Source organism: Gymnoscopelus microlampas (genome assembly GCF_963454915.1).
Source record: "Gymnoscopelus microlampas genome assembly, chromosome: 14".
Taxonomy (NCBI): domain Eukaryota; kingdom Metazoa; phylum Chordata; class Actinopteri; order Myctophiformes; family Myctophidae; genus Gymnoscopelus; species Gymnoscopelus microlampas.
The window spans coordinates 6,876,914-6,902,076 of record NC_139951.1 but is presented as its reverse complement, the minus strand read 5'-3'; the positions used below and the strand labels follow the sequence as shown (position 1 = coordinate 6,902,076).

Genomic DNA, 25,163 nt, shown 5'->3' with positions numbered 1-25,163 from the left:
ATGTTGGTTGGTGGAGAACAGGATCAGAGGAGCGAAGCTGGAGATCACATACTGCAGCAGAATGTGTTTAAACGAACCCCACGCAAGGTGAGTAATATTATATGAATGTTATGTTATAATGAATGACTGCACTCAAAGTAAGTAAACAGTAAAGAGATCACATATGTTTTCTGAAGATAATTTACAGTATCTGCTGTCATGAATGTTCAATTATTAATATTATTTTTTTATTTTTTTATTGCCATTCATATTCATTGACAGCCAATTTATATGACCCCAGGCCACAACACTGATGATACGTCCAGGGGCGCCGAAGGGGGGGGGGCTTCGGGGCCAGTGCCCCCAAGCTCAATTGGTTAATCTCAGATGTCAGGCTCAAACTTACAGTACCATTAGCATTACCATTACTATAGTGGGGCGCAGATAGGTGTTAACGCGCCGTTGACACCTAGAACAATAGCCCAGACAGAGAAACATACTTTTTTTCGGTCGCGGCTGAGGGGGCGGGGGGGTGGGGCTATTGCGGTTTCAGTTGAGCCCCCATGGCCGCGCACATAAATCGGCGAGCCTGGATACGTCCCAGGTGCATCCATGTGATGTTTTCTTTATAGTTAGTGACTCTATTTATAGTGGCTCATAGGTATTAGACTATGTGACAACCAGGAATAGTTGGCGCCCCAGCCTGTGTCTTCCGTGAGGAAGAAGCCCAACAAATCCACAGTGAGGCCTTTAGGAGGGCCATTCAAGCAAGCCGCAAGTGGAGCCTGCAGTACCACCACGGCCCAAGAAACCATCACGCCAGAAGGAAATGTTTGGATCGGGGGGAGTCTGGTGCAGCGCTCAGGTCCTGGACCTGGTGAGGCGAAGGAGGAGCCGGCCAAGAGGCCACCCACAGAGCCTAGTCCCTCCACGTGCCAGATCTTCTCCCAATCCCGGCAGAGTAGTTCCGGGGGAAGGGGACTGAGTGGCCCTGTCTTTCCCTAAGAGGACTGACCGTGGGTAGCTACTGCATGGGACGTACTTTAAGTCGGGCTTGATCAACCCCGGCTGGGTCACCTAGGCGAGGGTGTATGTTGTTGCGAGACCCGAAACACCCGATGACCCCAGGCTACAACACTGATGATACGTCCCAGGTGCATCCATGTGCTTTTTTTCTTTATAGTTAGTGACTCTATTTATAGTGGCTCATAGGAATTAGACTATGTGAAAACCAGGAATAGTTTGGTGACCACCGGAGAGACGGGTGACAGCCGGAATGTAGACGGCATCCCGGGAGCAGTATTGGTTGGCGCCCCAGCCTGTGTCTTCTGTGAGGAAGAAGCCCAACAAATCCACGGTGAGGCCTTTAGGAGGGCCATTCAAGCAAGCCGCAAGTGGAGCCTGCAGTACCACGGCCCAAGAAACCATCACGCCAGAAGGAAATGTTTGGATCGGGAGAGTCTGGCGCAGCGCTCAGGTCCTGGACCTGGTGAGACGAAGGAGGAGCCCGGCCAGGAGGCCACCCACAGAGCCTAGTCCCTCCACGTGCCAGAGCCTCAGTCCCGGCAGAGTAGTTCCGGAGAAGCGGACTGAGTGGCCCTGTCTTTCCCTAAGACATGGCCGTGGGTAGCTACTGGGACGCAAGTCGGGACTTGATCAACCCCGGCTGGGTCACCTGGGCGAGAGTGTATGTTGCGAGACCCAAAACACCTGATGACCCCAGGCTACAACACTGATGATATGTCCCAGGTGCATCCAAGTGATGTTTTCTTTATAGATATCACATTGCAGAAAATGTTATACATTTTTCAAATAATACTAAAAAAACAAAAACCAAAACAGCATATTAAAGAAAAATTATAATATAAATAGTAAGTAAATAGACACACAAAAATAAAGAAAAAACAAAACAACAAAACTTAACATTTGCCTTGAAAGTGAGAGTGGGGTCATTTAACCCCATCAACTGGAGATAACCTTTTAGTAGTAGTGACCCGACACAGCTCTACCCACACCATCTATTTTTAAAGGTTAAATGTCATATGAATGTTCATTGATCATGTGATCAATAAACTGTCAGTGATCAAAACACACAGATGTTCATTTTCAAATTAACACGGAGTCCAACACATGTAGATTCTCATCATGTCTGTAATCTTTAAAGCAAACCATGACTGTGTGTTAGCTAATTACTGTAGGGGTACACAGTAACAACAGCAAACTAAACTAACTAAAATAATCGATAATCGATCATTTAATAAAAAGACAAATTAATAATCATTACCTATTTCGAGCATATAGGTTTCAAAAACGTTTTTAAAAACTATGAAACGTTTGAAAATAACGGATCTACAAGGTCACAATGCATCGCATCGCGACACAATGTGAGGTTGTAGATCTAGTATTTTCACGATATTGGTGTGTGATGAAGTATAAAATAACTCTTAAATAGTTAATCAATGCGGTGACATATAACATTTCTTTATATTAAGAAAAATCTGCACCACTTGATATTTGATTAATTGAAAAAGTAATAATAATTGCTACAGGAATAATGGATAGTTATAGCCGTAGTTAACTCTCATTGTTAGTTATACTGTTTATTTCCATACAGTAGCTCTATGCTGGTACTGATTATTAACCTGTGTGGACAAAGTACTCAACCCCAGTATTTGAGTCAAAGTATAGATACTCCTGGTCAAATATTACTCAACTACAAATTAAAGTTGAGTAATGATGCTCTCTGTTTAATAAAGTGTTCAGAACATCCCCTGTGGAGAATGTAGAATGTGAAATTGACTTATGTACACCTTTACGTACACAGAGTTTCAATTTTTAGATATTTTTTCAATTTCAGAAATCAGATTATCGCACGATATTAATCCCATATTTCTGTGGCATTGTTAGAAAAAGTGATGGAGAATAATACATTCAGTGAGTTCATTTCTGGTAAGCTTGAATAGGAACTCCAGTGAAGACAGAATAGAGTGTATGTTTTGATTATTATGACTAACATACAGTAAACTTCATATTCCAGGAGTTTAGAACCCAGACTAAACTGACAGAATGTGTCAGAGAACAGAGACGAGTTGCTGGAAGAAAAGTGAGTGTGGTGAACTGTCCAGACTGGTCGACTACACCTCCATCACAGAAGATCAAAGACGTCCTCCTACACGGTGTGACTCTGTGTTCTCCTGGACCCCATGCTGTCCTGTTGACTGTTGATGTCAGGTCCAGTTTCTCTGAAGCTGACAGGAGATCAGTGGAGGAACACATGGAGCTGCTGGGGGACAGAGTCTGGAGACACACTCTGGTTCTGTTCACACAGGGATGGTGGCTGGCAGAGAGACGTGTTGAGGAGTACATAGAGTCTGAAGGAGAACCTCTGAGGTGGATCCTGGAGAAATGTGGATACAGATACCATGTTCTCCAGCTCTACAGCTGGGACATTTCAGAAGTAACAAAGATGATGGAGAAAATAGAAGACATGGTGATGAGGGACAGAGGACACTGTGGGCAGATGACACTGATTCAAAGACTGAAAGGAAGAACGGAAGAACAATGGAAGAAGAGAGAGCAGGAGATGATAGAGAGGATGTTGAAATCTGTTGTGACGGAGCCAGAAGAACCAACCCTGCCAGCTGTCAGGAAAAGGAACAGCATGGACCTGCTTCCTCCAAGTAGTGAGTATCAATATCCTGTCTGCAGCATACTGTCATTGTTCCTGTAACTGTGTGTGTGTGTGTGTGTGTGTGTGTGTGTGTGTGTGTGTGTGTGTGTGTGTGTGTGTGTGTGTGTGTGTGTGTGTGTGTGTGTGTGTGTGTGTGTGTGTGTGTGTGTGTGTGTGTGTGTGTGTGAGTGAGTGAGTGAGTGAGTGAGTGAGTGAGTGAGTGAGTGAGTGAGTGAGTGAGTGAGGATCTTTTGGGTGTAAGAGGTCAAGGTCAAAATATGACATCATGGTTCACATGTGAGGAACAGAGACATGTAGAGATGTTGTGCTGGGCTGCAGGGTTTTCACATCCAGGTGTGTTTTTATTATCATTGTAAATGTCTTGCTGTCTGTTGTCTTTTTTTCCAGTGAGTGGTGGAACACGCTCTTCAGGACATGACACCATGAGTGAAGCTCCTACCCAGACTGATGCTGATGTAAGTGTGAGAGATCAAGATGTTTTATAGATGAAACTTTAGTCTGATATTTATCACACATTTAAATTGTAATTTCTTTACTTTATATTCCATTTTATTTTAAGTCTGTGGTGAAGGAGCCAGTAGAATCAACCCTACCAGCTGTCAGGAGAAGGAACAGCAGTGAGTATCAATATCCTGTTTACAGCATATTATCACTGTCAGGTGGAAACCGTGTAGGTTCAATAAAAAAAACACAAAAAAGTTACTAAAAAATAAAAAATATATTTTGAAAAATAAATAAAACATGTGGATCCAATGTAGTTTGTGTGTGTGTGTGTGTGTGTGTGTGTGTGTGTGTGTGTGTGTGTGTGTGTGTGTGTGTGTGTGTGTGTGTGTGTAGTTTTCATAAAACTTGGAGGGAATGATCTGTCTGTTGTCTTCTGTTCCAGTGAGTGGTGGAACACGCTCTACAGGAGTTGGAACCATGAGTGAAGTTTCCAGCCTGGCAGACACTGATGTAAGTGTGAGAGAGGAAGATGTTTCATTGCATCTTCATAGATGTTTCAATAAAACACATTTTAATTATTTATTTTATGTTTTATTTTATTTGTGTGTGGTGAAGGAGCCAGTAGAATCAACCCTACCAGCTGTCAGGAGAAGGAACAGCATGGAACTGATTCCTCCAAGCAGTGAGTATCAATATCAAGTACCGCATAACATCACTTTTCTTTGAGTTCATCTCCCACGCCCCCCGTCAAAAAAAGAAATGACGTGGCACAGTCCGTAGAGCTGTCGCCTGACAGCTAGAAGGTCCTGATGGAGGGGAAAGGAACTGGTTGGAATAACATGTTCCTTCCACGCGTTACGTCCAACCGGGGAAACTCCCCCCTGTCAGGTGATAAGAAGCGGCTTGCTAGCTCCTCATCCATTGAAGGAAGTATGAGCTCAGTTCTGGGCTCTCCCCAGGTCGGCAGAGGGAGAGTAGCGCCCATGATTACAGCTTAGGCAATTGGCACTGGGTGAAAAAATGGGTTACACAAAAAAAAAGGGGAAACAAAGAAATGACGTCTCGCCGGTACAGAGACTAGGGGGAGACGATGATTTACGATTCTGTCCCTATCAGGACATAACTCGGACGGCGCTGAGTCGACTGATGGTGACTTTGCAACGCTCGGCATGGAGACTCGCTCGCCTAAGCTCGCTCGCCGGTGCCTCTCGTGGCTCTTTCAGAGTCGGGGAAAACGAGTGCACCTTTTTCAATCTGACTGGTTTTCCAATCATACTGTATTATCCTACTATCCTACTATAATTCTAGTAACCTCTGTAGTGGTGAGTAGGTGCGTAGGTGAGTACGTGAAGATACCCGGTTCTCCTCACTGGCTGGACCAATTGCTCTGATTTTGCACACAGCCATTGACCATTACCATCTGAACACAACTGTGAAGCCCGTTTTTCAATTTCATCAAATCTCAGCTTCTTATTAGCGTTTTTGTGTCAAACACTGTCGCCATGGTTACGGGGCTGCCCAGCTATGGGACGAACTGCCTCCCGGGTTGCCAGATCATGTGCGCATATCCCCCCACGGCTGCGCTGCGCCGACCGGGTATGGTCTAGTATACACAATTTACATAAGAATGGATGGGTGTATTTTTCATTAAACTTGTGGGGAATGATCAGCAGGTTGCCCTGAAAAGATGAACTTTTGTGTGGAAGAGGTCAAGGTCAAAATTACATCATGGTTCATATTATCATTGTAAATGTCTTGCTGTCTGTTGTCTTCTGTTCCAGTGAGTGGTGGAACACGCTCTTCAGAATTTGACACAATGAGTGAAGTTTCCAGCCTGGCAGACGTAAGTGTGAGAGAGGAAGATGTTTCATAGATGAATCACACTCATGTTTATTTTTATTTCTTTACCATATATTCTATATCATACATGATCCTTTTATTTATTTATTGTGTATCATAATTGATGTTATTTTGACATCATACATGATCATTGTAAAAACAGTAATATTTGTTCATTTTTCCTCCCTGGTCTTTATTAACATTTCATTACATTTAGTTGAACATGTGTGTGATGTTTATTGATGTACAGTAAGTATCTGTTAACTTAGAGCTTTGTTAACAGATTAGAATATATTTTATCATATTTTTCCATTGTTGGTTTTATATAAAAGATCAAGCTGATTTAAGTACAGACGATTGATATACCTTCCGGCTGATATATCGGGATGATATTTGAGTTTTTCAAGAATTACATGTTGTCAGTGAATTTTCCCTCTCTTACCTGTCGATAATGGTCACAAACATCACACATCAGTCAGGCTCTGGTCTAAACATGTTACATTTTATACATTTACAACTATGAGCTTTTATTGACGTGAACATGTGCAGTATTTCAGTGTTATTACAATATTTGTACAAGCTCAAGTGTATTGTTTTATGCCGTTTGATGGACCCTGTATTAATGTACACTGTTGTGTTTCAGTCTTCTTACAGAGGACACTTTGGACCTTCGTCTTCATCACATAAGACACGACAGAAGACACTGTTTGAAAGACTGACAAGAAAGAAAACTTTAACACAAGAAGAATGGAAGAAGAGAGAGGAGGAGGTGATAGAGAGGATGTTGAAGTTTGTCATTATGGAGCCACAAGAACCAAGTAGTGAGTCTTACTTTTATCCTCTTATGTGGACTAAATTACTTAGTAAAATGTGTGTGGGTATGTGAGTGCATGCATGTGTCCTTGCATAAAATAACAAGAATGGACGAGTGGATTTTCATGAAACCTGGAGGGAATGATCAATAGGCTCAATAGGTCTTGAAGAGATGATGAACTTTTGGGTGTAAAAGGTCAAAGGTCAAAATAACATCATGGTTCATATGTGAGGAACAGAGACATGTAGAGATGTTGTGCTGGGCTGCAGGGTTTTCACATCCAGGTGTGTTTTTTATTATCATTGTAAATGTCTTGCTGTCTGTTGTCTTCTGTTCCAGTGAGTGGTGGAACTATCTCTGAAACAGGAAGTTTATACTGCTGGTCACCTGCCAAGGTCTCTGATTGGCTGAAGAGACATCCTGAATCAAAATCGCCCTCTTCAGGATTTGACACCATGAGTATAGCTCCCAGCCAGGCAGACACTGATGTGATGAGTGTGAGAGATGAAGATGTTTCATAGATTAAACTTAGATCTATCTATATATCATTAAAGGGAAACCCCACTGACCCTCAGTATGACCCACCAACTCCGATGTGAGGAGAACAACAACTCCTCAGTGCAGCAAGAAAGACCTAATGCATTTACTCATCATGATATACTTACTGTATGTATTGCTGTTGGTGATCCTAAATGATCTTGTTCTTTTTTTTAGATGGGATACCAAGGAGCGGTGCTGATCTACGAGGATCTGCAGAGTAGTGATGGTCACACTTTCCGCTACCCCATCTACCCCACCCTCAGCTGCATTTCAGACTATGAAGTGAGTATGGCACCAAGATGGAGATAGAAGGATTTCATGTGTGTTTCCACTTAAGCATTGGGCCAAAAATCTGGAGATTTTTACAATCATAATCACAATATTACATGTACGTACGCACACACACACACACACACACACACACACACACACACACACACACACACACACACACACACACACACACACACACACACACACACACACACACACACACACACACACACACACACATGCACATGCACACATTCTGTATATACAGTGGTGGGCTGGTGTTATCTCTCTCTGTGGATGTGTCTGTGGCGGTCTTGCAGATATACCAATATATGGCCTGATGTGACGTATTGTCAATGCAATAACCCAGCAAGGACGGGCACACCTGACTTTATTTAATCTATTCTCTGAATAATCTCTGACAACACTTTAACATGGTCTTATGATAACCTGTCAATCTATCTTCTAATTGGCTAGAATCTACTGTTTTTTGTCTTCCCTACTCTTTCCACCCTGACTCCTGTCTTCCCTCCTTGTCTCATTTTGTCATCACCTTGTCCATATGTTGCCCTTGTGTTTGGCAGGACATAAAGAGGGAGTTGGAATCAGAGAAGGGGCGTTTCAAGAGAGTTCAAAAGAATGCCAATTGTACACTGGTAGATGGGAAGTACCATCTCACCAGTGAGCCAAGAGGGGAAATTCACCCTAAGGTGTGTTTGTCTCTATGGTAACTCAGCTAGGACCACAGATAGGACCACAATGGAAGTGTTTTACTTCTTTGCTGTTTGCATTTTTGTCTAAAGTATTCAATCAATCAATCAATTAATCAAAAGCTTACCATTATGCATGGCAGCGCCATTTTTTGTTAAGTTGGAGATAGGTGTAGCTATTGACATGTATGTATGTATTGAGAATGTGTGATACAAGTTCATTATTGATTGTATGTGTCTGCAGGTCTTGCCTTTCACCGTGGAACAAACAGAGTTCAAAGGTTACTTTGAAGTACACTATGACTATGAGCTGTCACCTCCCTTCAAATGTAATCTTAAAGCGAGTGGTACAGATGATCCCGCCTGGACTGCAACCATTCAAGAAGGTACCTACTGTACTGTATGTACACAGTCGCCTGTCTACTTGAATGTCTGTTTATTCATTCTTAATCATCATATATTTATAACTTTGCAGTGCCTTCCTGAATGATGATGCCTGTCTTTTGTTCTCGTATCAGGTGACCTGGGTATCAAGGAGAAAAACACAAGCAAAAGGGAAAACAAGTGTAAGTATGTAATTATTTTAGTTTACTTTGTGTGCTATCAGGACTTTCAGCATTATAGAACCAGACAATAATTTCCAGGTAATTTTGCATTCAGTATCCTTATTCATGAGATACAGTAATAAAGATTAAGCCACTACTCTCGCCGTTTACCACATATTTTGTACAATGGCTGAGAGGCGTAGTGTTAAAGAGAATTCCACGTTACCAGAATGACCACATTAGATCATGATTACACCAAAGATTAGGCTGACACGACCTGTGCCGAAGATGGTTTGCCCTGTCTGATAGAGATGCCTAACCGTTAGCTCTGGAACTCTACGATAGATACCCATAAATGGAGCCGGCCGAGATACCCATACAAGGCTGAATGGATGCAAAGTGAAACCAAATTGTTAAAAATAAATTAGATTTAAATTAGTCAAGATAACATTCTGATACATAGACATGATAGTTGTAAGGTTTAACTTTTTTAACACAGTAGATGTCATTTCCTGTATTCATTTTAACAGGGACTTTGATTGCCCGAAAACCAGGAGAAATTCTGGATACATTTCAATCCAGGAGCTAAGCCAAAAAAAAGGGGCTACTATTCACACAGCTGCTAGTGAGAGGGGAAAATTCCCGGGGTATGTTATAGCTATAGCTGAACACAATCATATCATCAAATGACCAAATATGTTTTTCTCTCACTCTCAGATACCTCAGGTGTGGAAGAACCTCAGATTACCCAGACAACAGGTAAAACCTTGATTTGTCTCTGATCTGTGTATTTGACCCTGAAATCAAACTAAGAGCAAGTACATAATGATGTAATGGACAATGTGCTAATTCAGGTTTGCGGTCTTTTTTGTCTTGCCCCTCCGGAGGACCAGAGGCCTGGAGGTTGATAGGCGAGACAGGGATTACACTTTCCTCGCGCGCGCGTGTGTGTGCGCGCGCGTGTGTGTGTGTGTGTGTGTGTGTGTGTGTGTGTGTGTGTGTGTGTGTGTGTGTGTGTGTAACAAATCACATTGGACATGTCAGGTGGGAAATGTTAAATCACATTGTAGCAAATGTTAAGTGCTTTCAGGTAGGAAGGGGAAACATAGCTCAGACATGGCTAAAACGTTCCATAGTCAAAAGCGTCAAAAATGAAATTAATTCTTCCTGTTTCAGGAAAGTGAGTTAGCTATGCAAGACAGACAACATCACTTGTCTGCCTTTCATTCTTTTCAAGGCAAAAAAAGCAAACCCATGTCAACTCTCTGCCTTGCAATTATTTCAAAGGCAAAAACAATACCTTATGCCACTGCTAAGTGAACTGCTATGCTAAACTCTAATTGTCTCCGCCAGGCCGAAAGGCATGGCATGGCGAGAGTATGTTTTGCACCCTGTCCGTCCGTCCGTCCGTCCGTCCGTCCGTCCGTCCGTCCGTCCGTCAGTCCGTGTACAGCTAATCTCCGGCACCGTTGGCTTGATCACAGCGAAACTGTCCACAGACAATCCCTAGATGCCAATTCAGAACCTCTGCCCCAAATGTTTCAGCTACAGACTGTGGCTGAACACTCTCTCTCACACACACACACACACACACACACACACACACACACACACACACACACACACACACACACACACACACACACACAGTTTAGCATTTGGGAAAATACACTGCTCACCGGCCCAGGCGATGACAATAACACTAATGATAATAATAGCAAGTTACATACAGTAGGCTAAGGAGTTGGGGTTGGTCAGTTACAGTTAAACACACCACAATCTGCGATTCTGCTCGCTTTTATTAAATGTGTATTAATTTGTTTGTCTATGTATTAAGGGCAGGTACACACTGTAGAACTTTTAAAGTGGTCGGGGAGTCATCTGATCGTTAAGTATTTCACACTACAGGTGTCTATTTCTTGAAATCGGCTGTCATATATCGTTGTGGTTTTCCCACTATAGATTGGTTGCCGACCAGGGATTACACACTGTAGGATAGTTCACTAGGATGCAGTCCAGTGTCAGACAGAGTCTCTCTCTCTCTCTCTCTCTCTCTCTCTCTCTCTCTCTCTCGTCAAGTACGCAGCACGCAGTGTTGCCATGTCCGCTTATTATAAGCGACTTTGGGCTTGTCTTTCTGTAAAGTTGCTTGAAAGTTGCTTATTTGGCCTTGTTTCCTAATGTTGTTTGAACCAGTTGTTCTTAAACATTTTCATGGCAAGGACCCCCAAATTAATATTTGTCCGCAGACCCCCCCCCCCCCCCTCCCCCTTCTGAAGATATATTGTGACCCCCATAAAAGATCTGTGTGGATTTGGAAAATATTCCATAATTTTCAATTTTTTTCAAGATTTTTTTTTGTTGTTGGGCTTGGTTTCACAAACATGGTTGCTTATTTCTCGCAAAATCTGGTAACGCTGTCTGCTTCTGTGTCTGCACACACAGACACAGAAACTCGCTCTGGCTCTCTCAGTCTCTCTCCCTCTGTGCAATTGCTCTGAAATAAACAGCCCCCCCTCGAGCATGCTCGCTCACACTCTCATTTTGTTTTATAATGTTTAACTTACAGGACTGGACAGTAATATTACAGTAGGGTCTGTTTGTTGTGGTTAGGTCCAATGACCCTCCATAGCCACGGTGGCTGCTGTAATGTGCTCTCATTGGCTGTAGCTTACATCTCCTCGCAGACTTATCTCAGACCCTTTCATACTGTATGATATTGTCTGATGTCCTGTCTGCGACATAGCTGAATATCTAACCTGGTAGATATTTGAAACGGTCGGGAAGGCCATCGCAGAGCGCAGTTATCGTGGCCGTATCCTCTCGCAGAGCCTTTCACACACAGCGACCAAAACCTCGCCGATCACAGCCCGATCTGCGTCAGATCGGGGGTTTTGTCGGCGAGCGCCAAAAAAGCTCCCCGATAGCATAATCAGACCAAATATCCTACAGTGTGTACCTACCTCTAGTGCTACTATTTGTAGTCTTACTTACTGTGCGGTAGACAAAATATCTTGTTCAATGATAATGTAGTTAATGTAGTTGATTGATAGATGCCATAGATCTTTCTTTGGAAGTGAAAAAGGATTTGCCTATCGTTGAAAAATATATGTTGTTTTATAACGTAACTGCTCAAATATTTACTTTTTTTTAATCACTTTTGTCAGTGGATGTCAGTGGAGCTCAGATTGTCCAAATCTGGGCACAGATGACATCATCAGCTGGACTCTTTTAGAGCTAAGCCGTCTATAAGTGAATGGTGGTCGAATTTGGCTGAATCCTTGCATGCCGTCATTGACCGGACACATGTCGTCTGAGATCCACATAAAGCCGCACCATTATTAGACTAAGTATTGTTTTTATAAAACAGGCCCCTCCCCACAAAATTTTGAAGCCATCCATAGCCCAATGGTATGGATTAGTTTATCAAAAAGGCGTATTACGCAAGTTTGGGACGTTTGGACAAAACCTGGTGGAGAACACAGAACCGCCACAGAACCGTCACAGAACATACTGTACATAATACAGAGGAACCAAGATGTAATTTGATACCACAGACCTGTTAAAATGACTCAATATTTATTTCTCGCTAACATTTTATCAGACACTGTGGAGAGTGTCAATCTTTGCATTGAAATATTAGCTCTCCTCTGCCACACAAGACTAGACTTCCTGTTAGAGGCATCCTTCTTTTACCCTGTAAGCCTCCAAGCTGCCTCTGATCCACTAACTATCCACTGTCCCTTTCCTTCACAGACGCCTGGGTGCAGTGGCAGGAGATGATGAAGATGGAAAGTGGAGAGGAAGGTAAAAACACACACACACACACACACACACACACACACACACACCCACCCACCCACCCACCCACACACACACACACACACACACACACACACACACACACACACACACACACACACACACACACACACACACACACACACACACACACACACACACATTTAATTAATTATACGATAAACTCTAAGTCTTGGTATGCCTACAAATTGAGGAATTACACAGGACTAAATTTGTTCTCTTTAATGTCTTCCTGCAGAGCTCAAGAAACCTGATCTGGATGATTCTGATAATGGTAGGTGGGAGATGAAGGAATGTATCTACAAATCACAAATCTAAATCTGCAGCTGGACAAACTCTGGAATGCATTGCCTCTCTTTTTGCCCCTTTCAATTCATGATAACATTTGGCCTGATGTCACTTATGTTGCTGCCCATGATTAACCTGTGGTCCTGAGGCTGAACTTTTCAATGCGTTAATCATACAGAAATATTCAATATCACCAATATCTTGTATGCATAACTAATATTGTTTGTCCCGCAGATGAGGTGTACTCACGATCATGCTGTGAAAAATGCAAACACGTCCAGCAGGTCAGTTTGCATAAAGCAGATACTATTATTGATATACGTAGGTATGTATGACTGTAGGTAATCCTAAATTATATTCTGTGTTTGTTTGTTTATAGAGCTATGCCAATGAGATGATCATTCCTGAGAAGCTCTCCAGAGGACGTTTGCAGTGAGTCTGAAAACACTTTGACATCATCTGCCCACTTAGTTGTCTCCGCCAGGGGGAAAGGCATGGCGAGAGAGTATGTTTTACCCCCTGTCTGTCCGTCCGTCCGTGTGTGTGTGTGTGTGTGTGTGTGTGTGTGTGTGTGTGTCCTGTCCGTCAGCAGCTAATCTCCGGTACCGTTGGCCCGGTCGCTGCGAAACTGTGCACACACACTCCCTGGATGCCAATTCAGAACCTCTGCCCCAAATTTTTCACATGGGCCTGTTATAGCACCACCAGGAGGCCAATTTGTGCAAAACCCTTTTTTTTACATTACCCCTACAGATTGTATCCAAACGTCATGCAAATTGGTACACAGTATCTCTATAGCCATGTGATCAACACGAATCTGTCCGATTTCCCATATTCCATCCTGATTGGCTAAGGTTGCCTTCCAAACTTTGCAGGATTGGTCCGTTTTGAACAAAATGCCTCAAATTATGCACGCAGCTTGCAATTTCCATGAAATTTCACACGCACATTCCCACTAGGCCGCGGAAGAAATGCCACCCTTTTCACATTGGCCTGTTATAGCGCCACCAGGAGGCCACAATAACGTACCTGACCTGGCGGAGACCTGTGCTCCGAGGAGAACTTTTTCTAGTTTCATTTAATTCTTATTCCTTATTCCTTATTTGATTGTGTGTGTGTGTCTGTGTGTGTGTGTGTGTGTCTGTGTGTGTGTGTGTGTGTGTGTGTGTGTGTGTGTGTGTGTGTGTGTGTGAGCACATGCTTTAGGGTTCATCTGGAAGCGGAGGGGACATATGAGTGTGTGTTCACAGGCTTGATTTTTGAGGCGGCGGAGCGAGTTCAGGTGCGTTATTGCGTCCTGTCCTGGTCCAAGTTTGGCAAGTTCCTCCAGAACCCCTGGATGATTGCTGGCCCCATATTCAACATACAAACAGTCGACAGGGATGCATCTGCTCTCAAGTTCATCCAGTTCCCCCACTCCCTGTGCCTGGCTGGTGAGAATACATGCTGCATCTGGATCATTGGTCGGCCAGAGCTATTTATTATTGACCGTACAGCTAAACATTCTTCCATGTCTAATATTTTACAATACGGTGAACCACAGTATCCTATATTCTTGTTACACTGTTGTCTGTGTTCAGCCACTTTTGACTTCAATGTATTTTGTCTTTATCTCTACAAAACTGTCTCTCCCTCCTTAATTCCCATTGTCTTTACACAGGCCAGGGAAATGAAATGGTATTTGGTGTCCTACACGTCACTGGCAAGCATACCATCATTGAGAGAGTCCAGTACTCTGGTAGTCATATAAAGTGGCCGGTGTCCTCCCTGTCACCTGCCGGTTCAGCCGTCATCCTGGACACACAGCAGGAACACCACGGAGCTGTGTTGATCTACCAGGATCTGTGGAGCAGTGAAGACAGTCTCACTTTCCGCATCTACCTCGCCCTCAGCTGCAGCTCATGGCGTAAAGTGAGGACATGGCACCAAGACAAAGATTTCATGTGTCCTCCAGTTTAGCATTGGACCACATATAAGGGAGTTTTGTGTAATGATAATATTATTTTAAATTTAAATGGAAGCTTCTCAAATGCAGCAAAACATGTATTAAAGCAACAAAGCACTGCACAGTTGATCAAGCACACAGGCGACACATCTAAACTACAGTACTAGTTAAATGTCTACCAATAAAGTCAGACCCTAGAAAAAGGAACAAAGGGGCATCCTGAAAGCTGAATGGTTAGGGCACATGCCACATGGTCCAAATGGTTCTTAAACTTTTCAGGCCGCGACACCCCAAACGAATAGTTGAACTGGGGACCCCCCACCCTGACAAGCACTTGAGTTGAGGTGTTACATTTTGTTTGACTCGGTTCCACAGATAAATATTGTGGAAAATAATCTACAAGCTCAAAACGTCTGCAGTTTGTTTCGTCTCTTTCTTAGATAATATTACTGTTAGTAATACTGACAAGTTGGCCAATGTTTGACCATTTTTATAGTATTGTTTGTTGATTACTTTTGACACAATAAAGACCAATAAAGGTCTTTATTGTATTATTATTATTATTATTATTATTATTATTTTTTTAGAGGTATTAAAAAGGTCTTAAAATGGTCTTAAAAATCATTTGATTCTTCCCAATTCAAAGGAACACAAATGGGGATGACCAGAAGAGGACACAAATAATAGACATTAATGAATACATAAATAAATGAATACAGGAATCAAGAGAAAATGCTTCTCATCTCACCTTGAAGCTTTTTTTTTTATTGTTTAATTTATCAAACACAATGATGACTACAGGCTTAAATTATTTCAATTAGATTTTTTTACTGATCATAGTGCTAAATAACCAGATAAATATATAGATGGATAATTACTGCTAGACTGGTTTTCAATATTCATTATTGATAACCTGTCAATCTACCTTCTAATTGGCTTGTTTTTTTTACCTTCCCTACTCTCCCAACTCTTCCTCCTCTCCTTTTGTCCATCACCTTGTCCTCCTCTTTTCCTTGTGTGTGGCAGGAAATAAAAAAGGAGTTGAAGAAGGGGCGTTACAGTAGGGTTGACAAGAATACCCTCTGTTCACTGGTACAGAGGAACTACCATCTCATGACTGAACAAAGTGACAACATTCACCCTGAGGTGTGTTTGTGTTTTCATTCAGCTTGCCATAATTTACTTTGTAAATGTGTAGATGTGTGTACTGTACTGTAGGTGTGTGTGTGTGTGTGTGTGTGTGTGTGTGTGTGTGTGTGTGTGTGTGTGTGTGTGTGTGCCTGCCTGCGTGCGTGCGAGCGAGCGAGCGAGAGAGAGAGACACACACACAGGCTTTTTGATTGTTTGGGAGTAATAATAATGCATTTTATTTATAACGCACTGTACATTCTTGTGAATCTCAAAGTGCTACAGGGTTAAAGCATGGTATAAAAACAGCATAGGCAACCAAACAATTACATGGGACCCATAAACTAGATGAAAGGGTCAAAGTAAAACTAGGTAAAAAACAAAGGCCCAGGAAAAAATAAGAAAACTCTTTGTTAAAAAGGTAGGTTTTTAGTCCATTTTTAAAAGCATCAGTGGACTGTGCTGCTCTCAGGTGTTCGGGGAAGGCATTCCACAGACATGGGGCCTTTATAGCAGTGCCACATATCTTATCACTCAAACAGAGAGCGTCTCCTTTCAAACCCCAATGGTTCTAATCAGCCCCCCGCCCACAGGAGTGGCCCAATTCTCTCACAACTTGCTACAAAAATTATATAATCTCCTACCTTTCATTTTCAACCTTCACATGTGTCTCCTTCTCTAATAATCAAAAAGTGCTATATATTTCATCTCGCAATTTACTTCCGGATGGTTCGTTTTGCACTTTTTTTGCCACATCGGTCACGGGAAAGAAATAAGCGCTGCCGTGGTCTATGGAAACGAGCCCAAAAGTGCACCCAAATAAGCCCAAAATCGCTTATACAAACAGTCAGACCTGGCAACGCAGCCTACGCCAATCATGCGTGAGAGATCTACAAGCTATGGGGCAGAGACGCCACCGTATCTTAGCAACAACTACAGCGCTCACTCTCATTGGTCGTGTCACGCTAAGAGCAGTCTCCAGACAATGGCATCGCAGACAGCTTGCTGTTACTGCTGTAGCCATCACAGTTAGTCCCAGCGACGACGGACAGGGCGCTGTGATAGCTGCCATGTCGCTAACGCTAACGTGGCTGTGCAATCACTTTGTCAACAATGCACGTTCGTGTAGTGAATGTCAATATTGCTGCTCAGTTAGTCCATTGTAGATGGTGTATGTTTGTGTGTGTCTTCTGGAGAACTATGTAGCTCCACAGCAACTACAGTAACTAACGTAATGGCAGGACCGCCCCGTGCAACGCATGCTAGGCTGCATTATGGTCATGTAGTAATTTCAGATAATTTCGCTCCGATTACAGCAGTGCTTATCAACCCTTTCACCCTTCCCCCCCCCCCCCCCCCAAATAAACGTACTTGATCTGGGGACCCCCCGATTCTGTTTGACTCCGTTCCACAAGTACATATTGTGAAAATAGCCGATCTACAAGCTCAAAACGCCTCACGTTCAGAGGCTTTGTAAGCTTGTAGATCGGCTATTTTCTACATGACTGCCTCTTTCTTACATTCTTTGACAATGTGGCCCATGTTTTCATAGTATAGTTTGTTGACTACTTTTGTTGCAGAAATGCTCATTTCCTTTACTTTCCTTTTTTTATTGTCTCCGCCAGGCCGAAAGGCATGGCGCAAGACTATGTTTCACCCCCTGTCCGTCCGTCTGTGATAGCTAATCTCTCACATCGTTGACTTGATCGCAGCAAAATAACAGCCCGATGAGTCAGTGAGAGCTGGATAAACGAGGTAAAATGTGTCAAAAGGAGTCTGTACGGCTGTCAGTGGCAGCGGTGGCCTAGTGGTTAGAGGGGCGGCCTTAATACCGGAAGGTCCCTAGTTCGATTCCCCAATTCATCACATCAATCATGAATCACCGCTGAATAGCCCTTGAGCAAGGCTTCCATGCAGGGTCCGGCTGGAAACAAGCTTCGTGCTTAGTCCGACACCCTGGGTAAACAACAAACTTTGCTTTGCTTTGCTTTGTCGATAAATGAACACATGACGTCGGTGGGAGAGGAGATATTGTGTCTTTTGGACAAACAGCAGTGTCGTGCTGATGTTTGTTGTGTGAAGCAGCTTAATGTCAGAGTGTTTGTGTTGGAGCGCCTCAGTGCGGCTGCAGAGTTCATGTGCAACCTCTTCCAGAGAGAGACAGAGACACTAGAAACTCTGCTGGGGAAAAAAAACACTGCTGGGCATTGACTTTCATATGGACATTGATCTACACACTGCAGGTATATCTGCTACACACACAACATCAAACTACACACTGCAGGTATGATGCAGCGTTTGCATTACAGCCAGCATGCCAGCGTAGTTCCCATATGGTTTCAAGGTGGGCTAAACCATATGGACCCCATGTCAGCAATGTCAGCGGCATCCACTTCAGTCCCAACTGCGATGCCCATGCAGGCTATAAGTAGCTTCTACCTGGCCCTTAGGTGGGTCCCAACTACCCATGTTTATGTGGGACCAAGGCGGGTCCTACCTGGGTTTGCCCATGCAGGCTTTAACTGGGTTCTACCTGGGCCCTAGGTGTACCCTAACCAACCACAGTGCAGTGCCCATCGCTCCAATTGTTGTGACGTCAGGGCTCTCAATACTGCACATTGGTGGAGGAGGAGGGGCCGCAGGGCGACCGCACACATCGCTGAACCAATGGTAGCCCACGGATGTTTCCTCTGGGGATTTACAATCTGCCCCTCTATGCCACATATCATCCGCACTACAGGGTCTTCACTGACCGAGCCACGGCCCCACTGACCCTCATGACGCTACGCCACTTATATGAGTTGCCAAGTGGCCGCGGGCGCTACGTGGGCGTGGCCGCGGGCTAGACTTCTAGTTTATGCAATGCTGAAAACTCCAGCAGTGTGATCTACTCTGTACTGCGTATTCACATCTGGCATTCTTTATCTAGTCGCCAAAAGCTGAAATATTTTAAACTCTGGCCGTTTGTACGAGAGTGCCATGCGTTTTCAGCTGGCAAAAAAATGCTTTGGTAGACACAGCCATATGGTTCTCAGGTCAAACTTATTTATTTCCATGAATCTGTTTGCCATGCAACAGGTATAAATTTGCCGAATTGAACACCACAGGAAAACAAGGAGTAAAAACGTGTCATGACAGAAACTCTGTATCTCATCTAAATAGGTGTGTGAGGATGGCAAATTTATCCTGTGTGCCCAATGCACAACATGTTTGTAGTCACATCGGCATAGCTGTGAGTCCAATTACTTTGAGTTAGGTCAGGTGTGCTACGGTATTCATTTATTTATTAGTTAATTAGTTATATTATGTGTCTGAATGTAGATTACTGGCATCCTTCAAAACAGGCCTGAAATTCCACCTTTCAGGTGGCCAAAGATCGAGGGAGGTAGATGAATATCACTTCTCCCTTTGAAAGGTGTTCACCCCCCCTGCCCTTTTACCCCCATTCCCCCCTTTTTTCTACTCTGTACACATAGTGTTTTATATTTGTGATATATTGTATTTTGGTGTTGTTTTTTGTGCTGATTGATGGTCCTATTTTGAATATATAGGACCTGAATGTAAACAAATCCACAGGACCTTTTTTGTGGGATCCTTTTAGAACAAGTGTATGACTGTACTCGTGCTGTTTGCATTTCTGTCTAATAAAATGTTCAATCAATCAATCAATCTGTGTAGGACTTGATATTCACCCTGGTACCAACTATGTATAAAGGATTCTTTGAAGCATGCTTCAAGCAGCCACCTCCCTTCACATTTTATCTGAAAGCAAGTGGTTCTGAAGTTACATCATGGTCTGCAAACATTCAACAAGGTACACAGTCACCTGTCTACTTACTGTAAATGTGTGTGTTCATTCATGCTTGATCTTACGTTTGTAACTTTGCAGTGTACCTCTGAATGACGATGCCTATCTTTTGTTCTTGTGTCAGGTGACTTGGTGGGCAGCACAGAGAAAAGGCCAGGCAAACCACTGTTTGGTCTATTTGGTCGGCTTCGGTCAGGCTCGATCAAAACAACTATGTGTAAGCATTATTAATTTGGTTTACCGTACTTTGTATGATATCAGGATTTTCAGTGTTGTAGAACCAGACAGTAATTTACATGTCTCTTACAGTGAGAAAGCAGAGACACGATGCAACAGGGGAGGGAAGTTCTTGCCTACATGAGCTAGGTGATTATCCATTTCCTTAAGCCCATGCAGTACATGCACCTTCCGACGTCCAAACTTTTCTTCCGAAAGGGAGGTGATATAGGGGCCGGGCATAGCGACGTCACAGGGTTGAGACGCCAGCCCACTTTCATCGCCATCTTGAGGGAGTAGATTGACAGCTGCTCAGGTTCAAGGTGTTAATGGTCAAATCCTATATTAAAATGTAATTGGCTAATGGGAGGTTGGGTGGGTCTCTGACGTCATTCTGACTCAGCCATAAACCAACCAGGCCACATCACCCTGACAACATAAACAAACCACGGGTCAGCTCCATATATGGGCACAGAAGGGGAGCAACGTAGGTGTGAGGGCCCGAACCTCTAGAACACATACAATACCGCTGGTAGCAGCATTATAGGCAGTAACATTCTTGTATTAAAGCTTCCACAAAGGGGAGTTTACAATAACATTGATTTTACTGTACTTACTGTATACTATTATAATACAGTATACTACTATCAACAATCCTATATCGTTGTTTAAATACACTAGATCCAGTCCTATATTGCGCTGATCAGAGAAATGGTCATAGATGTACTTTCCTCTGGAACTGTCACACTATTTATAATGTTCGGTACAGCACTTTAGTGCAACGAGAGTTGTTTTTAAATGTGTTATCATTTCATTTGAATTGAACAGACAGAGCCTTGGGTCAAGACGATCATCAAGGTTAATACAGACATAAATATTTTTTAATCATCCTATCCTTGTTAATATATCGCCATTTAGGTCAATGATATAACATTATGTAGTGATATGATAATATAACAGCCAGTCATTGACTGCCAGTCAACTGTCTTCTGAGTGACCCCCGGGTCCACTCGGGTATTAGTGGAACCGTCCATTTCACAGTCGGAGCCCTGAGACAAACTGTAACGGTTCCGACCCAGACCCGGAGTCACTTCTTGTGAATGGACCCGTGCCCGAGCCGGGTCGGAACCTGGTTATTTTTTTTTTTAGTTTTCACATCCAAGTGTGTTTTTTATCATCATTGTAAATGTCTTGCTGTCTGTTGTCTTCTGTTCCAGTGAGTGGTGGAACACGCTCTTCAGGATATGACACCATGAGTGAAGCTCCTACCCAGACTGATGCTGATGTAAGAGTGAGAGATGAAGATGTTTCATAGATGAAACTTTGGTCTGACATTTATCACACATTTAAATTGTAATTTCTTTACTTTATATTTTATTCTAAGTCTGTGATGAAGGAGCCAGTAGAATCAACCCTACCAGCTGTCAGGAGAAGGAACAGCATGGAATTGATTCCTCCAAGCAGTGAGTATCAATATCCTGTTTACGGCATATCATCACTGTCATGTGGAAACCATGTATGTTCAATAACGTTACAAAAATAATAGTTTCAATGAACCCATTATAGTTATTATTCAGTTATTCTTAAGACTTTTCATTGGTTCAATATTTATAAAACCCACAGACAGACTATTGTCTCTACTTTTGTGTGACACTCTTGTCTGACAACGTAGGAAGAAGGAGGAAGAAATGCCACTTGAACATTGTTCAAATCAGCCTCATGGTGGCGCTATAACGGGCCGATTCGTGTTTTTACCTATAACTGCACCGATCTGTGTAAAACTTTGTATGCGCATTCCCTAGAGGCCACGGAAAAACCTTTGCCCTGCATTTTTCACATCTGCTTTTTAGAGCGCCACCAGGAGGCCGACTTATGCAAAACACATTTTTGGATATTACTCCTTCACATTTTATCCAAATGTCACGCAAATCGGTACATATGATCTCTAGTCATGTGATTAAGACATATCTGTTTGATTTTTTATATTCCATCCTGATTGGCTAAGATTGACATCTAAAGTTTGCAGGAGTGGCCCGTTTTGAACAAAATGCCGCAAATCATGAACGCAGCGATTGCAGTGAAACTTTGCATGCACATTTGAGCTACATTGAGGGGCACATGCAACACTTTCAACATTGCCCTATTATAGCACCACCAGGAGGCCGATTTTTGCAACCATTCTTTTTTTAATTACTCCTAAAATTTTGTCCAAACATCACGCAATACGGAACACTTGATCTCTTCAGTCAAGTCATCAAGACGGATCCATCCTATTTTTCACATTCCAGCCTGATTGCCGAATTCTGAACATTGCTGGCCCACACTAACCTACCTGACCTGGCGGAGACCTGTGCTCCGAGGAGCACTTTTTCTAGTTTCAAATGTTGCCAGATCCAAGTACTTTTCCCATGGGATCTGGCCGTAAATGAGAATTAAAGATGGGCACCAACATTTTTGGTTCAATTAGGTTTTGTATTCCAATCTTTGACACCTCATCACTTTTGAATGTGAGACTAGTTTGTTTTGATGAAATCCAAATTGTAATGCAGCAATACTTTTAATACAATTAAAAATGTCTGTAGATTAATTTAGCAGATTACGATCTGTTTAGTGTTACTCCAAAGCGCTTCATCTGAGCCTCATGATGTTGTTTTCAGGGGTATTTTTTCACAGGAGATCATATTACTATGGGTTCACACAAAATCTAACATTTTTGTAGCAACAGTGAAAACTCATTCCTCAAAAACAGCATATTACAGGGCAGCTGTGCTCTTATTTCAAATTCCACCGACCATAAGTCAAACATTTAATTTTTGTCACGATCCGCAACTGTGTCCCTGCTGTGTTTTGACATGCAAATGTGTGTGTATATCTGTGGAGTCCAATGGACTCCCATCTACTGTATTGTACGTGACTGCTCTCTGTTTTAACCCATTTAGACCTGGAACACCTATTCGTTGTTATACCTTTCAATCCGGTAAAACACCTTTGTGTAACATTAGCTGTTGCTATAACATATTATTTGTATTTATTTAAAGAAGGCGTTTTTAGAATCGGCCACAGGTCTAAATGGGTTAAACAATACATATATGACATGATTCATGTCATTGAACTTCCCATGAGCATGGACCAAGACAAAAGACTTGGGATAGCATTGCACATTGGATTTTTATCTGAACCAACAGCACAGCTTAGATTTAGTTTAAGCCACCTCACACCAAACAATCGAGCTGATGGGATAGCAAACCTCAAAAAAAGCAAAACTCAGCCTTACACAACTTTTTTGTGTAAGGCTGGCATAAGTCATATTGTTATTGTTTATATACACCTCACATTGCCATGATTGGGTGTATGTGATCAAGTATGAATTAACTCAAATATTTTATAAAATGGATATTTATCTGTTAAGGCATTTTTGGAGTGTTCGTCTCAACAAAAATTATAAGAGCAACTTGTGACCCCACCTCAGGGGATCTGATTCAGGGCTACGAATCACACAGCTGCTAGTGATAGGGAACACAGCTATAGATGAACACAACCGTATGAAGAAACACTTGAAGATTAAACATTAAGATGAAAAACTCCCCCCTCGGACATACCTGTAGACCACACCAGGTACAGATTACTTTTTCTTTTTTTGTTGCTCTCCCTCATGGAGCTACCTGCGGATTATACCAGGGTCAGTCCACCCTTAGGTGAACACGCACTGACCTTCTGCACCTTAATCCCATGTATAATGCACAAACTTTTTTTTTGTTTTTTTTATTGCGCTTTTTTCTCTCTAAGCACCTTACCGTCTATAAGTATATCATGCGCAGTATACATACATTGCTGCTATGCTCAGGCACCTTAGTTTGTTTCTTATCTCAGGTACTTTGTAAATATGTAGATAACTTGTTTTTGGCCTTCTATTGTTCTCTTGTTCGATCTCCTTCCCACTTGCCCCCTACCCATCTTCTTCTTCTTTCTCCCCACTCTTCTTTCTACGGAATTTAACGTTGCGATGGGAGTGATGTACTAAAAACCACTTTTTTACCTTGTAAACCTGTGATGTGACAATAAAACTGATTCTGATTCTGATTCTGATCATCGAATGGACAAATATCACAATATGTTTTCCTCTTAGATGCCTCGGGTGTGGAAGAACCTCAGATTAACCAGACAACAGGTAAGACATTTACTTCTCTCTGACCTCTATATTTGACCCTGAAATCAAAACAAGATCTTCAGTATAATGAAAATGACAATGAGCTCATGTTTGACATCCTTTTTTTCCTCAGTCACACTGCCATTAAACTTTATCTTCAGTGCATGTCTTCTTTTCTGATGTCAGACTTGTGTAAGTAACAAAAGTTCTTGTTTCTTTTTTACAGGCATGAAAGCTAACTTTGTGAAGCACAACATGAGGGCCCTAATTCAGCGCGTCACAGATGTAATGCCTATAGCAGATGACCTGCGTGACAAAGGCATTCTCACATTTGAGATGTACAACACAATCAGGGAAACAAAACCCAGGCAGGAGCAAATGAGAATGCTGCTTGATGTTACCTGTCCAAAAGGAAAAAGAGCAATGTCAGAATTCTACAATGCTCTGCAGGAGCATGACCCGTGGCTTGTCGAAGACCTGGGTAAGAGCCAACATCCATCTTCAAATCCCTCTTTTAGTCCATTCTGTTGGAGTTCTCTCTGACTTCTTTTTTCGTTTTGTTTCTTTTCAAATTTCAGAACATCCCAGCTGATTATCATGCACCTCACAAATGAGGAAAGAACAACTAGTCCCCTGAGATGTCTCATGATTTCAACAAAGACACACACAGACGTAATCAGTAAACACTAAACACAGCAACATAAAGACTGCTGAACAAGGCATGATCAGTGCCTGTCGTCAGGCTGGTCTTAGACTTTTGCTTTCGTGTTGGACCTACCTGTGGATTATACCAGGGACAGTGACTTGGACTTTTTTTTTCTTTTGCTCATCCTCATGGACCTACCTACGGATTATACCATTGTCAGTTTACCTTATGTGGATTATGCGGTTGATACGCGCGGACACTTTGCACCTTATTCCCATGTACAACACGCTGACTTGTGTTTTTATGTTTTTCTCACACCTTAACTAAT

The 25,163-nt window shown here is 42.6% G+C and overlaps 1 protein-coding gene across 1 annotated transcript; it reads left to right on the top strand.

Moving 5' to 3' along the window:
- On the top strand, positions 1-24,865 carry LOC311060002 (uncharacterized protein; the record flags this gene model as incomplete). The annotated part of the gene is made up of 25 exons (XM_084078127.1): positions 1-87; positions 3,017-3,662; positions 4,058-4,125; positions 4,730-4,796; positions 5,896-5,957; positions 6,597-6,774; positions 7,134-7,264; positions 7,482-7,589; positions 8,165-8,290; positions 8,535-8,676; positions 8,809-8,856; positions 9,553-9,594; positions 12,592-12,642; positions 12,896-12,931; positions 13,180-13,229; positions 13,325-13,377; positions 14,152-14,378; positions 14,606-14,856; positions 15,917-16,036; positions 19,697-19,832; positions 19,951-20,043; positions 20,136-20,192; positions 24,169-24,210; positions 24,416-24,670; positions 24,768-24,865. The coding sequence occupies 25 exons, from the start codon at positions 1-3 to the stop codon at positions 24,779-24,781; spliced, it is 3,090 nt and encodes a 1,029-aa protein (XP_083934253.1). The 3' UTR covers positions 24,782-24,865.
- Between the last annotated feature and the right edge of the window lie 298 nt (positions 24,866-25,163).